Source organism: Sycon ciliatum, chromosome 4, assembly GCF_964019385.1.
Source record: "Sycon ciliatum chromosome 4, ocSycCili1.1, whole genome shotgun sequence".
Lineage (NCBI taxonomy): Eukaryota > Metazoa > Porifera > Calcarea > Leucosolenida > Sycettidae > Sycon > Sycon ciliatum.
The window spans coordinates 3,380,025-3,403,184 of record NC_088646.1 but is presented as its reverse complement, the minus strand read 5'-3'; the positions used below and the strand labels follow the sequence as shown (position 1 = coordinate 3,403,184).

The window sequence follows — 23,160 nt, the reverse complement described above, 5'->3', positions numbered from 1 at the left end:
GTAGTTGTACATGTAGCCTGACGGCATGTCACATGATATGTCACATGATATTCTCACACAACACTCCTGCTCAAACACGGGTATGGACCATGCTGGGCTCACGGTGATGGAATGCATCCGACAGTCAGAACTGTGTGAAGCTCTGGCAGCAGAACAAGTGGCCGAAACTGGTCTCCAGGACAGAAGCGCGCGCTTGTTCCACCAACCGGGCACATTCACACAGGAGGAAACAGAGAGTGCAGTGCTTGGCGGCTGCTCTACATATTATACAGGCAGATACAGGTCAAATCAATTGTAGGGTATCCACGGGAGTGCGGAAAGAAATGCGTTGTGTACAATGCCTAGCACAGGATATCAGCGTACCAGGTCACCAGAGAGTAAGCTCAACAGAAAGTAAAGTAGAATGGGTTTGAAAAAAAACTGGACACCTGCCAGGTATGAAACATCCTGAGCACATTCAAACAGTGGCAATGCAATTGAGTACAAAAGTAGATACCGGTAAATCTCGGAATGAATTTTCAAGTTGCAAAGAGCGTATTTCTGTAAAATATTTGTAAACAATACTAATAATTGAGTAAGACATGTGAATAACTAACTTAGCTATATTCGTAATGGTCATAATGAATTTGAATGAATACAACTCAACGTACTCAAATTGAGCCTAGGCTGGCTCATCAGCATTTTCTTCAACTGCACTGTCCGACTTGGGCAAGTTTAGATGGCTCATCAGCATTTTCCTCAACTGCACTGTCTGACAATTGGGCAAGTTTAGAGGCGAGAGAGGACGCAAAGGAGAACCGATACATGGGACTGACAGCGTCCAGAAGCATATAGATGGTTTCACAGTACGGTTCATCAGTAACACTCGTTGTGTCGTAGTCGTATCCAACCACCTAGTGAACAGCACACAACATACCATACCTGACTCTCAACGTGTGTCTGTCGTACTGACGTGCGACCATGATGCATTTTTAAACACCACAAAACACGTAAATGATCGTTCTCACAAGTAAGCCACGGCAAAGTGAGAGCCCTACGTAGTTACGACAATGAGTAACAAAAGCATCTCTCCTACTCTAGCCATGGTACAAAAAAGGCGCATGAATATGAAATGACCAGTGTCATTCGTACTGGCTGGGCTCACTCTCTCTCTCTGCACAGGTATTTCCTATGTACATGTACTATGAAGAATGCACCCAGTGCGGTCTCGCGTTCCACAATATGGCACCACATCGGCGATGCTTCCATCAAGTGGCTCGGCGCTCGCCACTACAGCTGCAATATACCGCTGCCCCAGCAATGCTACATACCGCCATGGGCCAGCCAACTCCCCAAGCATGCACCATAGTAGTGACCATACCATAGTATATACGAGAGCTATATCAACTGGCACAATCTGGTACACCCTGTGCACGAATGAGAAAGATTCATGCTGCATATTGCACTGTACATGTACTTCCATTCAAACTAATACTCTGAGTAATAGTATTGCTTACATGTACAGTGCTGCTCAATGAGAGCGAGTGCATGCCACATCGGGTGCTGTGCAGCCCTAGACCTGCGAACATCGGGATGTGACCTGGCGCAGGGCGCAAACCTGGTTCACACGATCGGATTTCAAATCATTTCATTGAGCAGCACTATACTCTACAAGACGGTAGACGTCATGAAACCACATGACTCTCCATCCATGGTACCGTCAACAGTAAATAAGCTCCCGAGAGTGTGCAACTCTGCATACAGGGCCTCCGATGGCGAAAACTCACATTACGTGTTCAAAGTACGATTTGTACTACGTATAAGGAAGGCTAGCGCTAGCAGCGAGCGCGCAGTCCGAATACCTGCCAGGATCATGCTGATGACTCATATAAGCTGAGCAGATTTCTGCGAGGGAGTGCTCCTATTTCAATTCCATTGTCGCTAAAACTGGCTGGGAATGTACAATGGGAATACTACACCACGTGATGAGAGTTTTCACCGTCGGCGGACCCCACAGAAAGGGTATCCAGAAGTGCACACTCTTGGGAACTTGTGTGCTCTTGGTACCGTGTATAGCCCTTCACTTGACATAGTTTGGCACATGCACTGACTGTGACTTTGATTCTAGGAAGCTACCATAATTACTATGTGCTTTTACGCAGAAAATTCGGAGATGGTGTCCAAACTAAACACTGAGCAATATGCATTACAGTTTGTGTCTTTCCCTCAAACCAGTGAATATGCATTACACCAGTTAGTTTCCCTGGAGCTTGCCCCATTGAGTTAACTAGACTAAATTTTACTAGCGGTAACAAGTTCCACGACATTGATACCATACTACAGGTGGAATCCTGATAATTCGAATATGGCTTAATTCGAACATACCGCTTAATTAGAAGTTTTTCCAGGACCGATTTCTATCAATACGATTCCCACATAAAATTTCTGATAATTCGAACCTCGAACTGGACATGTCGGCTAATTAGAAGTCCCACAGATTCCACTTACATAGAAAATGTGTGGGATTTGTGCTGATAATTCGAAGTTAGCAAAGTGTAATTCGAAGTTCACTGTACACTATACAGGTCAGTTCAGTTTGCATGAGCAGGCTGTGCCGGTCAGTTCAGTGTCCGTAAAATTTGTGTCTAAGGTCCATAGCGCAACTCTGCGTGACCATGAGAGCATTTTGACATACATATTGAGTTGTGGGTTCATGTTTGGATAATTAGAATGTCCGGATAATTAGAAGTTTTTTCCTGGCATTTTGAGGTTCGAATTATCAGGATTTCACCTATAGTACTGTCTACAGCATATTGACGTACTCACCCTAAAGCCACTTGGGCACACCTCAATGCAATATCGACTCTTCTCCTTGGTTTCAATGTTGAGGTACACTGCCTCAGCACTAGCCTCCAAGGTTGCTGACAAGCGTACAGCATTGACGCAAGAGCCAATATCTTTGCCAACATCCTCCGCCTGTTCCAGCAGAAAGGCAGCCGCATCTACGGGGCCGGAATCCTCAGCAGGACTATCACAAGGACATGTGCCAGAGCCTTGCTTGTCGGTGTCTGTCATACTTGTAGTGCCTGTTCGTAGTACTTGATTGATTGATTGATTTCTAATACTAGAACCTCTGCCTAGGCTGCATGCACCGTTTACATCCACTCATCGACAGTGAGTCCAAAATAAATCCCTCACCGGGTCACCATTTCGAGCAAAGAGTCATCAAATACTCCCTGATTTCGAGGATGAAAGAAGAAAATCGAAATGTCCAAAATGTATCCAACAAGTGTCTGCACAAAACATTTTGAAAATGTCATTTTTTGAATCTCATGTCATCATTGATATTATCTCATCGCGCGATATCGCGACACACATTTTTTATATCAGGGAGTCAAAAAGTGTTTTGACCGAAAAAGTGCCAAAAATCGGGTGCAAAACATTTCACCAAAATAATGGGTAAAAATGTGCATGATCTAGCGATCTACATGTACCGGTATATCTGAGCTATCGCAGTGAGGGGGGGGGGGGGGGGGTCGAGGACCCTGACTTGTCAATAATTTACTTTTGTGATCTCAGTGATCATACAGTGAGTGCATGCACCATGTACCAAGCAAGTGTCTATAATCATCACCCCTACCAGTATAGCCATACTAGTATTAGCCCTACAACGTTTTTGTAGGCCAGGGATACACGGTCACAGCCCCCACCCCCACCACATTATTGGGGGGGGGGGGGGGGTAATAAGGACGTCAGCTCATATGTATGGGTACCAGGTGTGAAGAATGTTCGCAAAATTAAAAAAAAAACATCACTAGCACTGAGCGGCCCACTGATGCATCTGATAATTTTGCAGGCCGATAACAATGCTACACCGTCATTGTGCCATTGAACTGAACAGAAAAAATAAACCACCTACATGTACACCTACATGTAATATTATCATAGCCTAACGGTAAGTGGGAATGCAGCTCTGTGCCATACACACCAAAATTTGAAATCGGAAACACGATAATGAACAGATCCGAAACTAGAATGAAAAAAGGCTCAAAAATATTACCATGGGCTCAAGGCACTCTAGAAATCATCACATGGCCTTGCTGACACTCACAGTCATTGAAGCGTAGCACGAGGTCACAGCATCTCCATAGGAAGCATGCGGCAAGGCGTACGTACACCGAAGAGACTTCAGCACTGCATACCTATGCAGTAAGCTGCTGCTGATGCAGTACACAGCTAGTGTTGCCTTTGTCGCGGCCTTCACGCTGTGCACCGTGCCGCTGAAGCATCATGCTGGGATTACAGTTAACACGTATACTCAGACCGAGAGCACAGCCGTGACATCGCCGCATGTAACACACTAAGTAAATACTACTGACATCTAGGAAAGACGGAGACTGAGTCAAATTTCAATTAAAAACAAACAAACAAGTGATACAGACTAAGCTCATCTGACAAAGACTAAGCTCATCTGACAAAGACTAAGCTCATCTGACATAACTAGTTGTTGCTAGAATCTGCTGCACTAAGCGGCTTGCTCAGTCCCGGCACCAGACCCGGTTTGGGATACTCCCGTGACGACAGTGATCATACCCGCCGTGTCACGACCGGCCGTCGCAACACGAGGGTTTAGTTTTTCCATCGGATTGTCTGTAGTAAGCAGTAAAAGGAGTTCAGCAATAGAACAATTTCTCAATTGTATCACTGCCCTAAAAAGCCGCTAAATCCCAGCGAGCAGCAACAGTTGGAATACGCCAGTTTACAAGAAAAAGGACAAAGGAACATACCCTTACATTCACTGGTGGGTACTGCACCTATTGCTACAGATGCGGTGACCACATTTCAGAAGCCTGGGAAGGGGTGCGCTCAGCTATTCTTTGCCCACACGAAAAGGGTCAATAAATCCTCATCCTATGGATGAAATCAATACATAAAGCTGCTTCGTTTTGACCAGGTTAACACCGGCGCATACATGCACACAGTCAGAGGGACTATGACCAGGGGCGTATCCAGGGGGGGGGGGGGGGCGATAGGTGCTCGCGCCCCCTTCAGGTTTTGCCAGAATGGTATTTGATAATTTGATGGCGTGACTATGATCAATGGGTTAAAAGAAAAGTTGCCATTGTATTTTTGGCACTCCTCAGGTTACAGTCCTGAATCCGCCCCTGATGACCACATGAACACAGCGTGTGCATATACAGTCAACTTTGCGCATAACAACATTCGACGGGGCATTAGAAAAGTGTCCTTATTCGCGAAATGTCCTTATACCCGAAGTCTCATTATATGTATTACAGTTTGATGGGACTTTGCTCTGGGCATGGAAATTCTGTCGCTATTCGTGAATTGTCGTTATATCCGCAGTCGTTATTAGCGAAGTTGACTGTATATCATTGTGATGCATTCAGCTACATTGCACACTTACCGAGTTTTGCAGCAGGTTGGCGGCGTCCCTGCGGTGGCTACTGTGTCCAGGCAGTCTGTCATGGTACTGAGTGAGAGCTACCCGGTCACGCTTTTCCTTCAGTGTCTGGGGGGAGGGGGGGGGGACAACACAGGCATAGCACAGGCATGCTTGAGCTCAGTACATCGGTAGCAGCCTGCTATATTCAGGATATTTGTTAATTTTACTTCCACTAGACTAGTGGGAATATGCGTGGGGATCAAGTGCATGCGCAACCCTATGACTATGTCACATGGCAAGTGTGCCGGTAAAAGGTAGTGCAGTGCACATGATAACTGGCCACATATACATCCTGCTTGGAATGAGCACCGGTGCAGCCGGGCCGGTAACTGCACCGAGCAACCACAGCCCCAGAAGTGCGCTACTCAGCTGCTTCTGTCGGCAGTACTAGCATGCACCGAGGATACCGGACAAATATACTCGTACAACGTGCTGCATAATAAATATGGGTGAGATGCAGGATTCCACTGGGAAGGTCCTCATGGTCTGACTCACAGCCAGAGGTGTTCACAGGCCACCACAAATGTCATATCAAATTATGCTCCTGGCTAGGAAAAGTCCCGGTGGAACACAGCACTACACCAAGGTACATTTATAGTGGTGAGTGTACATTTGTAGATCGAACGTTGCAGCCATAGCCACAGCAGGGAACAATGGACGTGTAAGAAGGTCAACGGTTGCCAGTAGCACACAAATCCCAATACATGCACAGTACACTACGTAATGTAACAATAGAACGCAACATTACGTAACATGTATCTGTATCCAAACATGAAACGGTGTGGAGATGTGTGGAGATGTGTGGAGACCAGGAGATTGGGCACATGGGGCATAGGGCACTTCTGCTAAAGCTGCTCAAGCAGGGAGTAGTAAAGTATCAGTATTTTACTACTCTTTGGTTCAAGCTGCCTTGTGGGAAGCTGTGAGTGTGTAAATGGATGACATGCACATTGACCGTGCCGGGCGGCGGGGAGGGGAGGGCTGTTGTAGTTGCTGGAGGGTCAGGTGAGTGGCGATCGGGGCTGGGTTTCGCGGGGCGCGGGAGCGATGGGTGCGCGTTGGCGCCCATTGCCCACGCAATTTTGCGAGACCTGGCTCTTGCCATTTTGTCGACTTCTTGGTGAGTACTGTGGTCACCTCCTGGCCTGGAGTGGGTGGCGCGTGGGGCCGCCATGTTGGTGCTTGGAGGATCTGGGGTGGGGGCTCGTGGCTGGCTGGTGTCGGAATGACTCCTATGAGCTTGTGGGATTCGCTTCGGCACTGGTCGGCCCTGGCACCTCCAGCCCCCCCCCCCTTCCCTGGCTTCTGGATGGCTTCTATGCGCCACTTTCACGGCTCACATACTATCATCCTCAACATTGTAGTGCATCATGATACACGTGATAATATACAATGCATCCCTGCTATTTCCCCACCACACAAGTATGCTAAAGGTGTTCTACATGCTGTAAGGCGAAACTCGCGTGATCACTGAACATTTCCCGCAGCCCCGAATGGAGCTGAGGTTTTCGTGGCACTTTATGCCACCTCTTTTTCCTTGCCTACTGAAATGTTATGTGTTTGTCATCTCTGTCCACTTCTGCCGGTATACATGGTATATATGCTTTGTGAGTAGAAGTTTTGGTAATGCCGTCTGACGAGTGTTTTTTTTTCAGACACGAAACTCCGAGTACCGGCAAGGAAGGACCTGGTTGCACTGTTGATGTTTGTAAATTGTACTACTGGCTCTGTTCACTGGACATAGAGCACTATACGCAGCCTGTAGATCATGTAGATAGATGTACAGAGCAAGGTCAAGTCTTTGGGATGTATCCCTTGGCCACACCTCATCATATATTTTATATACAACCAGGTCTCATGTAGGTCTCGGGTAAGTTCAGTATTTCGGCTCTTCATTGTCCCAAAGAAGTCGGATCTTTTTCAAGTTTCGGTATGGGACATATGACGCCCTACCGGTACCCCGACTGGAAAAATTATTATTATTATTATTATTAACAAATTGTCATGTTGCGTGGTGATGTCTGCGGTATTCTTAATTTTCATAGCTATTAAAATAATTATACTATTATCTGATCTGGAGAGTCAGGATAAGAAGAGTGTTACTGTACAAAGAAAACAGCCATATTGAAACCGCTCCGGACCGGGGAAGGCACTCTTTTAGGAAGCCAATACTGCCAATAGAGACCATCTTTTAGAGGAAAGAAACAGTTCGCCCATTTTTCCATGTTCCACTATTGCCTTGTCACCGTAAAAATGCAACGTACAGGCGCACAGAGTGCCTGGAACGATCGATTCGTAGCGCATTTCGCTGTGCGAACTGAAAAATACTACAAAAATTGGGAAAGCATGAGTAGGTTAGTGAGCTATCAGAGTGGGAGACCTTACCCCCCTTTGGCTAGTACATGGCTGATGATGGGCCAGGCCCGAAACTTGATTTGGTGTAATATAAATTGATTGGAATGGCAGTAAAGAGACGGTCATTGGAGTTGAGAAGTGAAGTTTCATACATAATCGAATTACAGCACTGTATAAACACCTAAACCTAGGGGTGAAACGGTTCCATGTTTTTCATGTTTGGGTACCCTAATGCCAGCATAGTTTCCCACGGTTTGGGTATCGGTTCCATGCACTCTTTTCTCCAGACCGACAAAATGCATTCGTGACAATTACTTTTTAGAAAACATGTTTACGGGCAAGAACGAAACATCGGAGAGTCCATGTGCGAAGAAGATAATAGGGAGGTTTCGCTCTACGGAATTACGTACAAAAATAACGTAGGAACTGCACGGAATTTTCATACGTAAAAATCAGAGCTGTTGGGTTTCGCTCTACGTGATTTCTCCAAGACTGCTAAACATGCGTTGTTGCTTTGGAGACGCGTTGGCTGCATGCGCCCCACCGCATGCACCGGAACAAAAACCGCGTTTTCCATTTTATTTTGCACGTGGTGTACGGTGTGTGTACCTTGTGTTTCGTGCGGCTTGAACGTTGCCATGGACAAATCCGGAAAATGCGAAAAAAATTCAAAAAGTCCTACGGAGGACCCAACGTAGGAAAGAGCTTTCCTACGGAAATCCGTAGAGAGATTTAAGGGTGCGTTCTTATATTCTCTAGCTTCTAGAAGAAGAAGAAAAGAGAAGTCGAAGAAACTGGGATTACTCAAGAACGGGTCTCGAAGAATTCGGAGATATTTTGCACATGTCAAGCAAAATGAAGCGTCAAAGGGGCCGCGATCTTGAGTGATGAATGTATGTGCGTATGCGAAAAGGGAAATGCGTACACCCATGATAAACACGTGGCTTTTAGTCGTAGTTCGCATGCGCTGATCCCAAACCGCGGGAATCTCCAAGTTTCAACCACCTCTGAAGCTTGGAGAGCTTGGAGAGCTTTGGAGAGCCTCCTAAAAGTCGGAGAGGATATAAGAACAGCTCTCGAACTTTTCGGAGAGTCTCCAACTTTTCCGAGAGGATTTAAGAACGCACCCTAAGTATGAAAGTTGCCCTCGCTCCCTGGCGCGTATGACATACGGATTTTCATACGGAAAAACGTAGAGCGAAACCTCCCTAGTGACCTGGAGAATTTGACGGAACGGGTGCCTGATTCTTTTTTCAGCTGGCGGTTCCAAAACCGGTTCCTTACCCGGACAGCTTCACCCCTACCTAAACGCGTTAACGGCAAGGCTGCAACAAAGGCTCAAGCCAAGGGACTCCTAAACTAGAAAGTAGTAAATTACTACTAGTACTACCTGGTTAATGACGTACTACACTAATCACTAATACACTATTGCATGGTCAGTGTCCAACAGGGAGTCGTTTGGGCACGACTCCCTGCTGTCCAATGAATCAGTGTCCACCTCCGTCTTTCCTGCAGCACTTGGGCTGCTGCGTGTTGAATATAGTAGTGTTGTTGGAGAAATCCTTACTGTTATCACATGTTCAGCCGGGACATGTGTCTGTGTCACTGTGTCTGTCACTGAGCCGCAGGTAACTGGTTGCACCAGTTCAGTATTCGGGATCAGAGTATTTTGTCGTGATATGTATGATGCATCGATGGTTAAGTCTGTCTTGTGACGGTGCATGCGGCATATGTATATAATATAACCTAACCAGTTGATTATATGGGAAATATAAACCTGTATACAAACCGAGGCGAAGCCGAGGTTTGTATACAGGTTTATATTTCCCATATTCAACTGAGTAGGTTATATTATGCTTATACTGAGCTGATATACAAACTTCCCTAGTGTGATCCTAAAAAAAAAGGAGTTTATATACCAGTTTATACACCAGTTTATATACCAGTTTATATACCAGTTTATATTCTCGTCATCGAAGTACCTGTTATATGCAAAATACAAGTCTGGAGTGTTGTGCGGGGAGAGATGGGAGTTTGTATACAAGCTCAGTATAAAACTTATTATAAGGACGTCGTTGGCTGCATATGGCCGATTCACGAATCACGGACTACTCCCGCTTGCTTGAGGGACGTTTATAAATTATACAACGTTACGTTGTTGAAATGGTTACCATGCCAGTAGTGGCAGTACGGTCAGGATACAACTAACTTACTTTTAGGGTGTACGGTAGGTCTATAGGGAAGACTGCATGGCGATCCAGGTGATCCGGGTCGGCCGGGGCAAGCCAAAGGTGCTTCGTTTGATTTTCGAAATACATGTACAGCAAGTGGCTGGCAAAATACTGAGCGCAGATAGCAGTACTCTCTAGGTAGGCCTTTCAGTGCTAGTAGTATCGTCAATCAAAAAATACCTGACACAGTCGTCCTCGGCCTCGAGGAGTAGAACAGCCGGGGAGGCTTCCTGCTCACTGAATGATCGGCGAAAGAGTAGTGTTGCCACATTTACCGTACGTGATACGGAACCAATACTTCAAATGCTGGACTAAAATTCGTGGAGATGATCGGGATGGCCGAAGGTAGGTGATGGCGAAATCTTGCCTGCAGCTCACAAGAAAACTGTTGACGAAGACTTGCACAGCCCGAGTGTTTCAAGTCCCTGGTGCGACGCACAAGCGGGTTCCAAGGCCACGAGTATTTTTATTTGTATTTGTTTGGTACAACTACAAAGGTTATACATTGAGTTCGTAATCGTAGTCGTATCCGGTGTGGACGTTCGTCATCCAGGTGGCGGAGGACACAAAGCGGATCAAGTCGCTATCGATCAACGCAACAGACCAGTCCTCCGCGAGTGGAAGTAACAATAGTTTGCATTTTACGACTATCACTACTCGTATCAGTGGTGCGTGCTGGGAATGCCATCATGAAGACGTGGGGTGTTTACTCATTTGTAACGCTATTGCTACTACGCCTACTGTTGGCACTGAGCAGCTATGGCCCTCACGTGGTGCACGCCAGTTTGTTCGAGCATAAGAGCCATGGCCGTCATGAAGCACATCCTATGGTCCAGGAAGTGGACTCGCTACGACAACAGGTATCGCCGATGTTGTTGCGAAAGAAACAGCAACGGCAGCCCGGACCATTGGAACGGCTTATGGCTCAGCCACAAGAGAGCCTGCAAAGCTTTGTCGAGCACACCGATGTACGATTCCGCCGCCAGGCTTCAACTGGCGAAGGCACGTCGCAGGTCATCCTGGGTATTAGAAAAGTATTGGCGCCCTTGCTTGTGAGCTCAGTGGCCCAGTGTACGGATTTATTCACCCAGTTACTGAGCAACTGTGAAGCGTATGTGACTCGTGTGTTGCTAGAACAGTTGGTAATCCCTTTGAGAGCGCTACATAGTGCATACAGTTATATTGCTGCTAATTGCTCAAACCCTGCACAGAGTGTTGGTGTTGTACTGGCCGGTTGTCCCAGCGTGACCTGTGCCACGTTGGTCCCACAAGTTGCCATGTTAGACGTAGTAGTGACCAGCACTCGTACTTTGGTGGCTGGACAGACGGAATCCATCTGCAATGAGTCGGCGGACGCGATGGAGTTTGCTAGCACGACTAACACAGTGGTTCAGGCACTAGCAAGTCTGTTGCGAGGCCTCGACGCATCTGTTGACATACGTGGAATTTTAACATCAGCCGCTTTGCCTACTCCTGCTGGACAAGCATGTGGTGGTGTTTTTTTCACGTTCGGTTCACAACTAAGTAGCCTTGCTGACAACCTTTTGGCAGTGGCCAGAGTGCCAGGTCTTCTGAGCACGCTGCAAACGAACCTACCAACGCTGCAGGTGGTGCAGTTTGAGATACCGAGGAGAGTGTTTGCAGCATACCAATTCCTGGCCGATGCCGAGCTGGGTAATCGTGCGAATGCGGCCTACGTCAATGCCAGCATTTCATTCCTGCTCTGTCAAAACGTCTTTCCGAGCGAAGGTTATCAGCTATGCCCGTGGATGTGCCGCAACATCACCGAGCTCTTCAGACTGGCTGATAAGTTCCAGCTGGACAATGAGACGAGCAATGCCGGCGAGGACAGTACGGTCGTTGCACTGCTGAGAGAGCTGGGCGGCTCGTGTGTCAACGAGTCATCAGACTGGAAGCTCTGCAGTGACATCGACTGCCCGCCAAACGCACTGTGCGTGCCTGCTGTGAACCGAACCCAGCGTAACGATTTAACCCCAGCCGAGGTGGAGAGCAGCAGGGCGCAGGAGCGGGCATCTGGTGTGTGCTTTCTGAGCAAGTGTCCGTTCCCACTGCACAACACCAGCGTACCACAGCACTGGGACACCAAGGTACAGAACGTTCTACGCGCTGGCTTCGACGCCACAAACTCTCTTCTGAAGGAGATGAACCTGACATTCCGTGGAGATGTCTTGCCATGTGGCATGGCCTGCAATACGTTCACATTCCGTGACAACGATGAGCGCATCGCCAAGATAGTAGTGGGCGTGTTTGCATGGACACTGTTCGTAGTCAACCTCTTTGCTCTCATCTCCTTCTATCTGAACAGAGAGCGGCTGAACAAGTATCCTACCAAGGTACTACTCTATCTCAATCTGACCAGCTTCATTAGCAACTTGGCTACCCTCATTCAGTTTGTCACGCAGAAGAAGAGTTTTGTGTGTTTCGATGACGATACGTTACGCATGAGCGAGCCGTACTCGACCAGTGACCCAGGTAGCCGAGCGTGTACAGTCATCTTCATCCTGCTATTCTACTTTCTGCTGGTGTCCCTCTTCTGGTGGCTGGCTCTCGCGCATGCCTGGTACATAACGTTTGAGCGGCTGGACACGAAGGGCTTGCTGCCGGAGGACAACGACCGTTATTTGTACATCTATCACATAGTTGCCTGGACTGTACCGGCTATTCTCACCGGCGTCATGCTTGGAAAGCACTACATCGACGGCTTCCCGCTGATCGGTGTGTGCTTCACCAACAATGTCGACTCGCTGTTCGCCCTGCTCAGCATCCCGATTGTGGTGGTGGGCCTACTCGGCTTGCCGTTCCTGCTCAAAGGAAGTCTCAAGCTGCTACTGCACAAGAAGCACATGAACAAGATGAAGCATGTCCGGCGTCCATCGTCGCGTGCCGTGCGAAGTCACGCTGGCCTGCGCAACTTTCTCGTCAAGCTTATGATCATCATGATAATGAGCTTTATCAACCTGCTGGTAAGTGTTCTGCCTTTTCGCCGACGGTGTCAGTGTCTGCCGCTGCTGCTCCTGCTGCTGCTGCTGCTCCTGCTGCTGCTACTGTTGCTGCTACTGCTACTGCTGCCGTCCATTGCCTGGTGGCAGGTATGTACGAGGTGTGTTAGTATAATAATTATAGTATATATAGCAATGTTGTTGTGTTGGACACTGGTAGACTAGTTGGTGGATTGTACTCACACATTGTGATGATTATTTGCACTAGTGGCGTGTACTATTCCTAATGCCAGACACACAGTGCTGCTCGGTGAAATCCGATCGAGTGAGTCAAGTTTGTGCCCTGCACCAGTTCACAATCGCAGTGTTTGGAGGTCTAGGGCTGCACAGCGCCCGGCACCAGTTCACAATCGCAGTGTTTCTGCACCAGTTCACAATCGCAGTGTTTCTGCACCAGTTCACAATCGCAGTGTTTCTGCACCAGTTCACAATCGCAGTGTTTGCAGGTCTAGGGCTGCACAGCGCCCGGCACCAGTTCACAATCGCAGTGTTCGCAGGTCTAGGGCTGCACAGCGCCCGGCACATACTTGACTAATGTGATCGGATTTCGTTGAGCACCACTGTATTATTATGCACAGATAGCCAGGTGATTGCCTTGGTCTTTATCGTAGCTTTATTGACCCCACACATGGATGGCCATGTCTACCAGTGCAGCATCAGAATGTATGGAGAAGGGGGGGGGGGGGGGGGGGAGGTATGGCAGGCATTTTATTCATGGAGGCCATGCGTGCGTCTTGTACCGGTATGTACTTTTCAACATTGCAACAATTGACTGTGCTATGTAGCACTGAGTACACTAAGTCTTGTTCCGATGCTATGCCGTGTGCACAGGTGCAGTTTGCGGTGGGCTTGTTCATGCGCGTCAGCTGGAAGCAGTGGCGCAAAGAAATCGAAGACCACCTGGAGTGCGAGCTGACGCGGTGTTCAGCGGACACGCAGTGCCCGGCGCTGCCCAATCCCAGCGTCTTTCCTTTCCTACTCATCCCGGTCACTATCATTTTGGAAGGCTTAGTGCTGTGCTTCTGGGCGTTCACGCGCGATACCTGGCAGACTTGGCGCCAGACCACGCAGAAGCCAAGCCAGTTTTTCAGCAGAGCCACATCTTTGATCACGGGTAATGAGAAGCCGACTATTTCCAACATCACCGCCGCTCGCAAAGCGGCCAGGACACTGCGCGCAAAGGCGTCAGCTCGTCACAATAACCAGACAGGTCTCTCTGCCTCGGTTGCTCCAAGTGAAAGCTACACAGATGCATCCGCCTGGGATAATTCAGAAATGACAGAGTTTCCGAGTGTGGCACCAGACCGGTATGTGACAAGCGCAACCAGTGACCCGGCTATTCCAGCAAGCAACCCGAGTGACCGCACACCTGCAAACGGCAAACCCGCACCGGAAGGGCAAAAGAGTCGGGTAAAGATCAGCGTTGATGTTACGGCTATGCAGCCTACTGTCACCGAAGCACCGGCCACTGCTAGCAACGGCACAGGAACGCGGCTTGAACTGGATGAGATGCGACTGAGTCCCGGCGCTAAGCGCAGGGAGTTCCGCGATGCAGGTAGAGACACTAGCCGTGTTGTCAGTGAGTTAGACCTTGACGGTGGGGAAATGGCAAACGGTGGGACGTATTCTTCCCTACAAGAGAGTCCGGGTGCACGACGTCGCAATGTGGGCCTGGGTGATGCGGAGTCCAACATATCCGAATTGGCCGTGACACCAGAGACAGAGGGGTGCCCATCAAGAACATCATTGCAGCTCAATCCCAGTGCAACGTCCAGTAAATCACCAGTGCCTTCGCAGACGTACTCGCTGCAAATTGCCTACGAAGAATCGCAAATGCGCGGCAGAGCGGAATTGGCACTGCATTCCACGGAAGTGTAGAGAAATGCTGGCGGAGCAGTCTTAGTCTTTGTAAGTGGTATGTAACATGAACACTAGGTAAGCCATACTTTAGTTAGACTAGCTAGGTAATGCCCCAGTGTGATACAGGCTACTGTGGCTATACTGAGTATACGGTGATGACTGTTAGACACTTCATACTACTCATTGGTGTGTAACATGATCACCAATACTAATAGCCAGTGAGCTAAGAACTAAGCCTTGCAGCGGTGCTTACGTTCTCGTTGCTTGATTGTAACCTGTTCTTTTGTAAAGCATGGCACAGAGTCTGCTGCTGCTGCTGCTTGCATATGCAGTGGCAGTGTCTTGTTTCTATAATGTGACATTCTCCTGGTGGGAATCAATACTTGCTAGTGTCTGGGTGTGGCGCACACTGGTTTGTGTCTCACCCCTGTCTCTTGATAGTAGCCTTTTGCTCGTTTGTCAGCTAGTAGTAGGCCATATGTTAGATATGTTTCATATGTTGCTAGAATTTGATTGTCTTGAGCTGTGCATGTGTGGCGTGTGTCTAGTGATAGCCAACTAGTAGTAGCGCTAGTAGCTAGGAATATAGCGTTTCGGGGCATGTATATAATATATACATACACCTCTCTCCCTCTCTTCCTCACTGTAGTTCTGTAGTTGCGGGAATACTGTCCCTGCTATTTACAATATGAATACAACTGTACATATAGCGTAGCTGAGGAGGCACACAATTTCAGTAACTTTTAGCACACTTTTATTTACTATTTCCGGCATCACACTGCTTTGGGTTTCTATTTTCACACAGTTTTTATAGCCAGTGCCAACAGTGCACCGCCACTCCTTCACTTTTGCGTGCAACGCTTGATATTCTTCGTCAGAACATCATTTCAGATGTTGTGATTTGACTTTCTAAATAATTCAAAGTGTTTTTTTTTTCCAATTGCACTCTTGACAGTTCCAGTGAAGTGTAAAAAAACTACAATGTTCACACTTTGAAGTCGATTAGAAGACTTCCAGCTTTCTCCAGTGTCTTTTTTGCTTTCTTTTCTGTTGACGGTGGGTGTGATTTGCGAAGAGTACATAGGAAATCCTCTTATTGAGTTGTTGTATGGTGTGACATTCATCCGAGGGTTCTGGGTCACAAGTGGTATCTGGAGTCACTTGTGCAGTAGAATGTGTGTTCTAGTGACAAATTATGTGACACTTTCCCCTGCAAGTACCATTTACCACCCACATAACAAACTCTGGGAGTTCAGCCCAATTCTCCAGAAATGAAAATTGTGCACCAGCAGCCACAGCAGCCAAAAGGCAGAGAACAATTAAGCCACACCCCGCAATGCTGCTGTTGCCACTGATACTGCTACTATAGGCTCTGTCTGGTGTTCTTTGGTAGGCAGTAAGTCAGGATTGACAGCATGTCTGTGTAGTAGCACCATGACTCAGTATGAATATGAAGGGTGAAATGCATGAACAGTCCATGCAGTTTTGCTGTACTGTACTCAGCCACACCAGTACTGCACTCACACTACTAACAGCAGCTTTTGAAAGCAACATGTCAAATTCTCAATGCCAAAGCCTATCTACAAGCCTATTTACAACTATTAGTATTACCAGTATTACTTACAAGTACATGTACATGTATCTACACTACACTACAGTCTACAGTGATAAGCCAAGTCACGTAAGTGGAGCCCTTTTTATCACCCAGTGAGCATTCCAGCACATTCCGGGCAGCTAGAAACATGCTCTGGCTAGATAGATTCCTGTCATAGTTGACCAGCACTGGGATGTGCTGCACACTAATCGGGTACACAGGTCTAAAGTACACACACTGCAAGGAAACCTTGTTCCTACTACATGTAGAATCTCAGTGACTACCCAGTGCTAGTACTTAGTAGTACAATGTAGCATTCAAATGGGTTGAGTTCTTTGTCCATTGTTCTTCTAACATTTTGCTGATAGTAATAAAAACGTTGTGTATTTGCACTGTTCAGCTGAGTCCATTCATAAAAAGATGGGCCCTGGCTCTGGTGAGCTCCAGTACTTGGCGATTTTCCGTGATTCTGCTGTACACAGTGCAGTGCTGGCTGCTAGCATGCTGCGAATTATTTTGAAATTTGAAAAAGGGTCCAAAAAGGGTACCTGGATGGACTGGGGTTCGAACAGCGCGATGCACTGTTGCAGGCGGGGTCAAACGGCCTGGATTCAAGTTTGATGTTTTTTCCCCAATTCAGTGCTTTTGGGGCAAAACCTGGCTGAAATCCTATTCTTGTTAGAACTTGCTTATTGGAGAAGAAGATTTCAGAAACATAATTGGAAGAGGATTCCATATGCAGAAAAAATCTAAAAAAACTCAAAGTTTGATCCATTTATAGTCAAAAGCTAGAAGTCTATCTTTTCATGAATGGACTGTAGACGAGTGTAGTACGAGTACAGAACTACTATTACTAGCACTTGAAGTACGGTATACCATAGCACTGGCATGCACACTACTAGTACCTCCTACAGCACTGCCAGAGTAGTGCTCCACTAGTGCACTCCACATGACTCCAGTCTAACTGCTACAGTAACTGCCCGCATGCCAAGCAATTACAACCAGTTGAGTTAGACTGGAGTCACGTGGAGTCACGTGTAGTGGAGTACTCTAAGCCTAAGTGCCTCACTAGCTGTGCTGCATGCAGTACACTTGGAGTTGGAACACCAGTGTTTGCACTACGCTCACTGCATGCAGGCAAGAAGACACTCCATTGGCATTGTGCTGCAGTACTGAGCAACTCTTTCTCTAGAACACCTTGACTCAGTGTTATCACAGTTCAACTTATCAGCACTAATACTAGTAATAGTATGTCGATATGTCACAGCTTGAAGACATTTTTGTGATGTTTTCACTTCTCACCCTTATGGAGCACATGACCACACACAGTGTAACCCTAAAAGACCAAAAAAGATGTGCACAATACTGAACAAGACCTGCTGAAGCAAGACTGGGAAGACACACACACACACACACACACACACACACACACACACACACACACACACACACACACACACACACACACACACACACACACACACACACACACACACACACACACACACACACACACACACACACACACACACACACACACACACACACACACACACACACACACACACACACACACACACACACACACACACACACACACACACACACACACACACACACACACACACACACACACACACACACACACACACACACACACACACACACACACACACACACACACACACACACACACACACACACACACACACACACACACACACACACACACACACACACACACACACACACACACACACACACACACACACACACACACACACACACACACACACACACACACACACACACACACACACACACACACACACACACACACACACACACACACACACACACACACACACACACACACACACACACACACACACACACACACACACACACACACACACACACACACACACACACACACACACACACACACACACACACACACACACACACACACACACACACACACACACACACACACACACACACACACACACACACACACACACACACACACACACACACACACACACACACACACACACACACACACACACACACACACACACACACACACACACACACACACACACACACACACACACACACACACACACACACACACACACACACACACACACACACACACACACACACACACACACACACACACACACACACACACACACACACACACACACACACACACACACACACACACACACACACACACACACACACACACACACACACACACACACACACACACACACACACACACACACACACACACACACACACACACACACACACACACACACACACACACACACACACACACACACACACACACACACACACACACACACACACACACACACACACACACACACACACACACACACACACACACACACACACACACACACACACACACACACACACACACACACACACACACACACACACACACACACACACACACACACACACACACACACACACACACACACACACACACACACACACACACACACACACACACACACACACACACACACACACACACACACACACACACACACACACACACACACACACACACACACACACACACACACACACACACACACACACACACACACACACACACACACACACACACACACACACACACACACACACACACACACACACACACACACACACACACACACACACACACACACACACACACACACACACACACACACACACACACACACACACACACACACACACACACACAGCCAGTGCTGTATCCCTACCTCAATGATAACCGCCGGACAATCCAACTTCTGGGCCATCTCCAGACGAAGACTGACGTCATCTGTCTTCCGCAAATACTTCACCACCTCCTGAGCCAGGAACATGATAATAGCATTACGCATAGACAACTTGTTTTACAGATACTTGTACTTTGTAGAGTACAATGAGCCCACCGTGTCACCTGGCCAAACGGCCAAAAGGTTGGGAGAGCAACAATCATTACCAAAGTAATTAGTTCACAAATTGTAACAACATAATCTGAAGACAACGTTTTTAAGAAGAATGATAACGAGTTAGAATGAGGAGAACTAGAAGAATCCATGATGATTCACTTCGTTGGTAGAACTTGCCTGTCGTCAGGGGGAAAGGTGCCATACTACCATGGACACTCTTTACCAGGACACAATGTGTTACAAGGAGAAAGAGAGGGGACCTAAACTTGGTACCCTTGCCTGTCGTCAGGGGGAAAGGTGCCATACTACCATGGACACTCTTTACCAGGACACAATGTGTTACAAGGAGAAAGAGAGGGGACCTAAACTTGGTACCATGTACCACTGAGCGTGGCCCGAAAAAGGATAATGGCTGCTATCCTCATAAGGGTTGCAATGCAGGGGGAACCGGGGGGGGGGGGGGGTACCGGGGTGGAATGCAGAAGGCAGCATCAGGGTCATAGCCCTGGGATCTCTGGTGGTCTGGCCAAAAGAGATACTTGAACGGAAATGAACATTACCGTAAAGTACCGCGAGAGCGCCTCTTCTCGCCAGAGCGCCTGACCTTGATTTTACAGCCAGGGAAAGGAAAATCGTATCGCAGAGTGCAACTAAGTGTGTGCGGTGTGAGAACCTTAGTGTACTAAGGTCACACTTAATCAACAGGTTTTGTGTGGAGCTCGCGTCCGCTCGAATACAAATTGAGTACGGGTTGACTGCAGAACGTGCAATGTGTGTGTGTGCCATATGATCTACAGACAAGACACCACCTCCACAACACAAGCACGAAAAGGACGAGATGGCGGGGCACCTCTTGCGGTACTTTCAATGATATTTCAATCAGGGACTGCTGGGTTTTCAATCAGGGACTGCTGGGTTTTCAATCAGGGACTGCTGGGTTTTCAATCAGGGACTGCTGGGTTTTCAATCAGGGACTGCTGGGTTTTCAATCAGGGACTGCTGGGTTTTCAATCAGGGACTGCTGGGTTTTCAATCAGGGACTGCTGGGTTTTCAATCAGGGACTGCTGGGTTTTCAACCCTGGATCTACATGTACCAGTGCACACAAATTGGGTGGGTCAAAATAAGGTCCGGCCCTGGCCAGACCGGGTGCTACGGCCCCCGAGAATGTAGAAGCGATGCAATGTAGAATACAGGCTATGCATGTACGAGTACTCCATGCCAAAAGTGGAGTCCACTGATAAGGTGGTTATATTCGGAAGACTACTGATGGCAGCTACGTGGTTCGAAAGCGCCCTGAGGCAGAACACAGATTCGCATGCAGTGCACAAAGGCTTTCGTAGATCTAGTATGGTTTTCTTTTCACCAACGGTAGTGCGGAACATCTCTATTATTATTCCAACAGTGTTGATACAGGAGAAGTCATTTTAGCACTAATTTAGGTTGCACTGTTTGTCAGCCATCGTAATTGATTGAACTACTGTATCTATGCCATGTGATGTGAAACTCTGCTGTCGCAGCACTGGATACACACAGTGCAGGACAGGTGCACACTGTTGAGGCTATCTGCTTATGGGATGCTTTCTTTCGCTTGGAAAATGTCACAGGTAATCGAGTTGCAACCGCTGCCAGAAAACATATCCCCGTGGAGGTGAAAAGTGTTACTGGTCAGCTACGCAACGAATGGACAATCCCAGAATTAATGTTCTTAGCTTACATCTCTCAATTCGGGGACGCGTCCTCAAAGCGTTTACATTGGAGAAGTTCTCCAGCACATGTCCACAACTTGACGTAACTTACAGACGGGAAGGAGTAGAAGTTATTAAATAATTAAAAATACACACAAGTATAGAATAGCAAGCTACAGTGCTGCTCTCAATGAAATCCAATCACGCGAGCCATATAGCCATGCTGCATGCTGTGCAGCCCTGGACCTGCAAACACTGGGCGGTGATCTTGTGCAGAGCGCACGCTTGACGCACATGATCAGGTTTCATTGAGCAGCAGTGTACGCCATGTACAGTGCACACTACGAGTGCATTGCATAGCAGCAGCTAGGACTGCCAAAGCACATTGTAGCTGCATGTACTGCCAAGAGTGCATAAACAAGAGTATGCAACTGTGGTTATGGGTCAGTGCGCGGCGCGCTGCCTTTATTACGTAACTTGCCTTCATCACGCTCTGAAAGCATGCATTCAAACTCACAATTTCTCGTACGAGCCCATCTGTTTTTGCTCGATTCGTTCCAGTACCTTCGCGATCTCTAAATTCTGGCGCGTGAACTCCAGTTCCGTACGAAAGTTCACTTCAAACCAGAGGAAAAGTGCGGTGTTTGATTTTCCGCAGAGCGTGGACTGCAGCTGAATGATGCAATGAAGGCAGCGCGCCGCGCATCTGGCCCATAGAAAAGAGATCACAGTTGCATACTCTTGTTTATGGACTCTTGGTACTACTACTCACGTCCTCTGGAGCGCGCATTTGCCGGAGAATCTCGGCTACCTTTTCAAAGCCAATGGCAGCCTTTTGGTTCTTACGACCAAACCATCCCTAGAGAGACAGCACGGAAAACGGCAAAAATCACAAAAAAAGGAAAGCAGGGAAGGGAGAAGGGAGAATGCAGTGAATTTCACGATGTTGGTGCATCAGAGCGAGTCATCAACATTTCAGTAGGTGATATTCTCCTCCGGCGTCTATATAGTGGTTAGTCCGGAACACCGTAGATAGTTTACAGACTAGCTACCACACATGCACACACATGCACATATCCACACACAAACACACACACACAAACACACGCATGCACACAAATGCATGTACACACACGCGCAAGCGTGCGCACACGCACACATGCATGCATGCACAAACACACACAAACACACACACACACACACACACACACACACATACCCACAAACACACACATGCACACACAAATATACAAAACACACACATGCACACACAAATATACACAAACACACACACACACACACACACACACACACACACACACACATGCACACACACACACACTTACCGTAACTGTCAGCAACCTCTCTTCGATGCCCTTGTAGTCTCGTGCCTTTGAGCGGGCACCTATAGCCATCCACATATACTGGCGGTCAGTCAGCTGGTTATCAGTGAAGGACAAACAGACACAACTGTGAGAGAAAAACAGTAAAGTACATATATAACCACTGTCGCATACTTATCCCATTTACAGAAGTTTGCATATATCGCACTAAGCTACTGTCCACAAACCGCATGGTTCTACATGTGACCAACTAGGTAGACCCGGAACATAACAGTAAGGAGTACAGCTCATATCCTGGAAATGGTCCAGAGTACTAGCAGTGCACAATCGCACACACATACAAACACACACACACACACACACACACGCACGTACGTACGTACGCACACACACACACACACACACATAGGCACGCACGCACACATATGCACGCACGCACACACACACACACACATATACACAAGCAAACGCCGACACGTACCCCAAACACAACACCATACACAAGAGAGAGAGAGAGAGAGAGAGAGAGAGAGAGAGAGAGAGAGAGAGAGAGAGAGAGAGAGAGAGAGAGAGAGAGAGAGAGAGAGAGAGAGAGAGAGAGAGAGAGAGAGAGAGAGAGAGAGAGAGAGAG

At 47.6% G+C, this 23,160-nt stretch overlaps 3 protein-coding genes across 5 annotated transcripts in view; 1 reads left to right on the top strand and 2 right to left on the bottom strand.

The window, feature by feature from the left end:
* Nucleotides 1–23: 23 nt before the first annotated feature.
* LOC135813934 (GSK3-beta interaction protein-like) lies at nucleotides 24–3,277 on the bottom strand. 3 transcript variants are annotated; one of them, XM_065326975.1, is made up of 3 exons: nucleotides 2,806–3,277; nucleotides 651–893; nucleotides 24–255 (listed from the first exon to the last, which is right to left on the bottom strand). In XM_065326975.1, the coding sequence occupies exons 1-2, from the start codon at nucleotides 3,052–3,054 to the stop codon at nucleotides 687–689; spliced, it is 456 nt and encodes a 151-aa protein (XP_065183047.1). In that variant the 5' UTR covers nucleotides 3,055–3,277; the 3' UTR covers nucleotides 24–255; nucleotides 651–686. The 3 variants fall into 3 exon arrangements, with proteins under 3 accessions (XP_065183047.1, XP_065183048.1, XP_065183046.1); XM_065326976.1 differs by having other exon boundaries at nucleotides 24–252; XM_065326974.1 differs by lacking the exon at nucleotides 24–255 and having other exon boundaries at nucleotides 293–893.
* A 459-nt stretch (nucleotides 3,278–3,736) lies between these two features.
* The window catches only part of LOC135813930 (spermatogenesis-defective protein 39 homolog), a 31,095-nt gene continuing 11,671 nt past the window's right edge, over nucleotides 3,737–23,160 (bottom strand). The window contains exons 14-18 of the mRNA XM_065326971.1: nucleotides 22,533–22,625; nucleotides 21,959–22,045; nucleotides 19,326–19,415; nucleotides 5,405–5,509; nucleotides 3,737–4,629 (exon numbers count right to left, since the gene is read on the bottom strand). Coding sequence (XP_065183043.1) covers nucleotides 4,609–4,629; nucleotides 5,405–5,509; nucleotides 19,326–19,415; nucleotides 21,959–22,045; nucleotides 22,533–22,625 — 396 coding nt within the window. The 3' untranslated portion in view covers nucleotides 3,737–4,608. The remainder of the gene's footprint in view (nucleotides 4,630–5,404; nucleotides 5,510–19,325; nucleotides 19,416–21,958; nucleotides 22,046–22,532; nucleotides 22,626–23,160) is intronic.
* Nucleotides 10,194–16,005, top strand: LOC135813927 (uncharacterized). The gene is made up of 2 exons (XM_065326957.1): nucleotides 10,194–13,013; nucleotides 13,881–16,005. The coding sequence occupies exons 1-2, from the start codon at nucleotides 10,719–10,721 to the stop codon at nucleotides 14,925–14,927; spliced, it is 3,342 nt and encodes a 1,113-aa protein (XP_065183029.1). The 5' UTR covers nucleotides 10,194–10,718; the 3' UTR covers nucleotides 14,928–16,005.

Excerpts from the sequence above, each read along its gene's own strand:
- LOC135813934 (XM_065326975.1), bottom strand. The coding sequence starts at position 3,054 with ATGACAGACACCGACAAGCAAGGCTCTGGCACATGTCCTTGTGATAGT. Across the intron at positions 894-2,805 it reads TGTGCCCAAGTGGCTTTAGG|GTGGTTGGATACGACTACGA; the intron begins GTGAGTACGTCA and ends GCTGTTCACTAG.
- LOC135813927 (XM_065326957.1), top strand. The coding sequence starts at position 10,719 with ATGAAGACGTGGGGTGTTTACTCATTTGTAACGCTATTGCTACTACGC. Across the intron at positions 13,014-13,880 it reads TGAGCTTTATCAACCTGCTG|GTGCAGTTTGCGGTGGGCTT; the intron begins GTAAGTGTTCTG and ends CCGTGTGCACAG.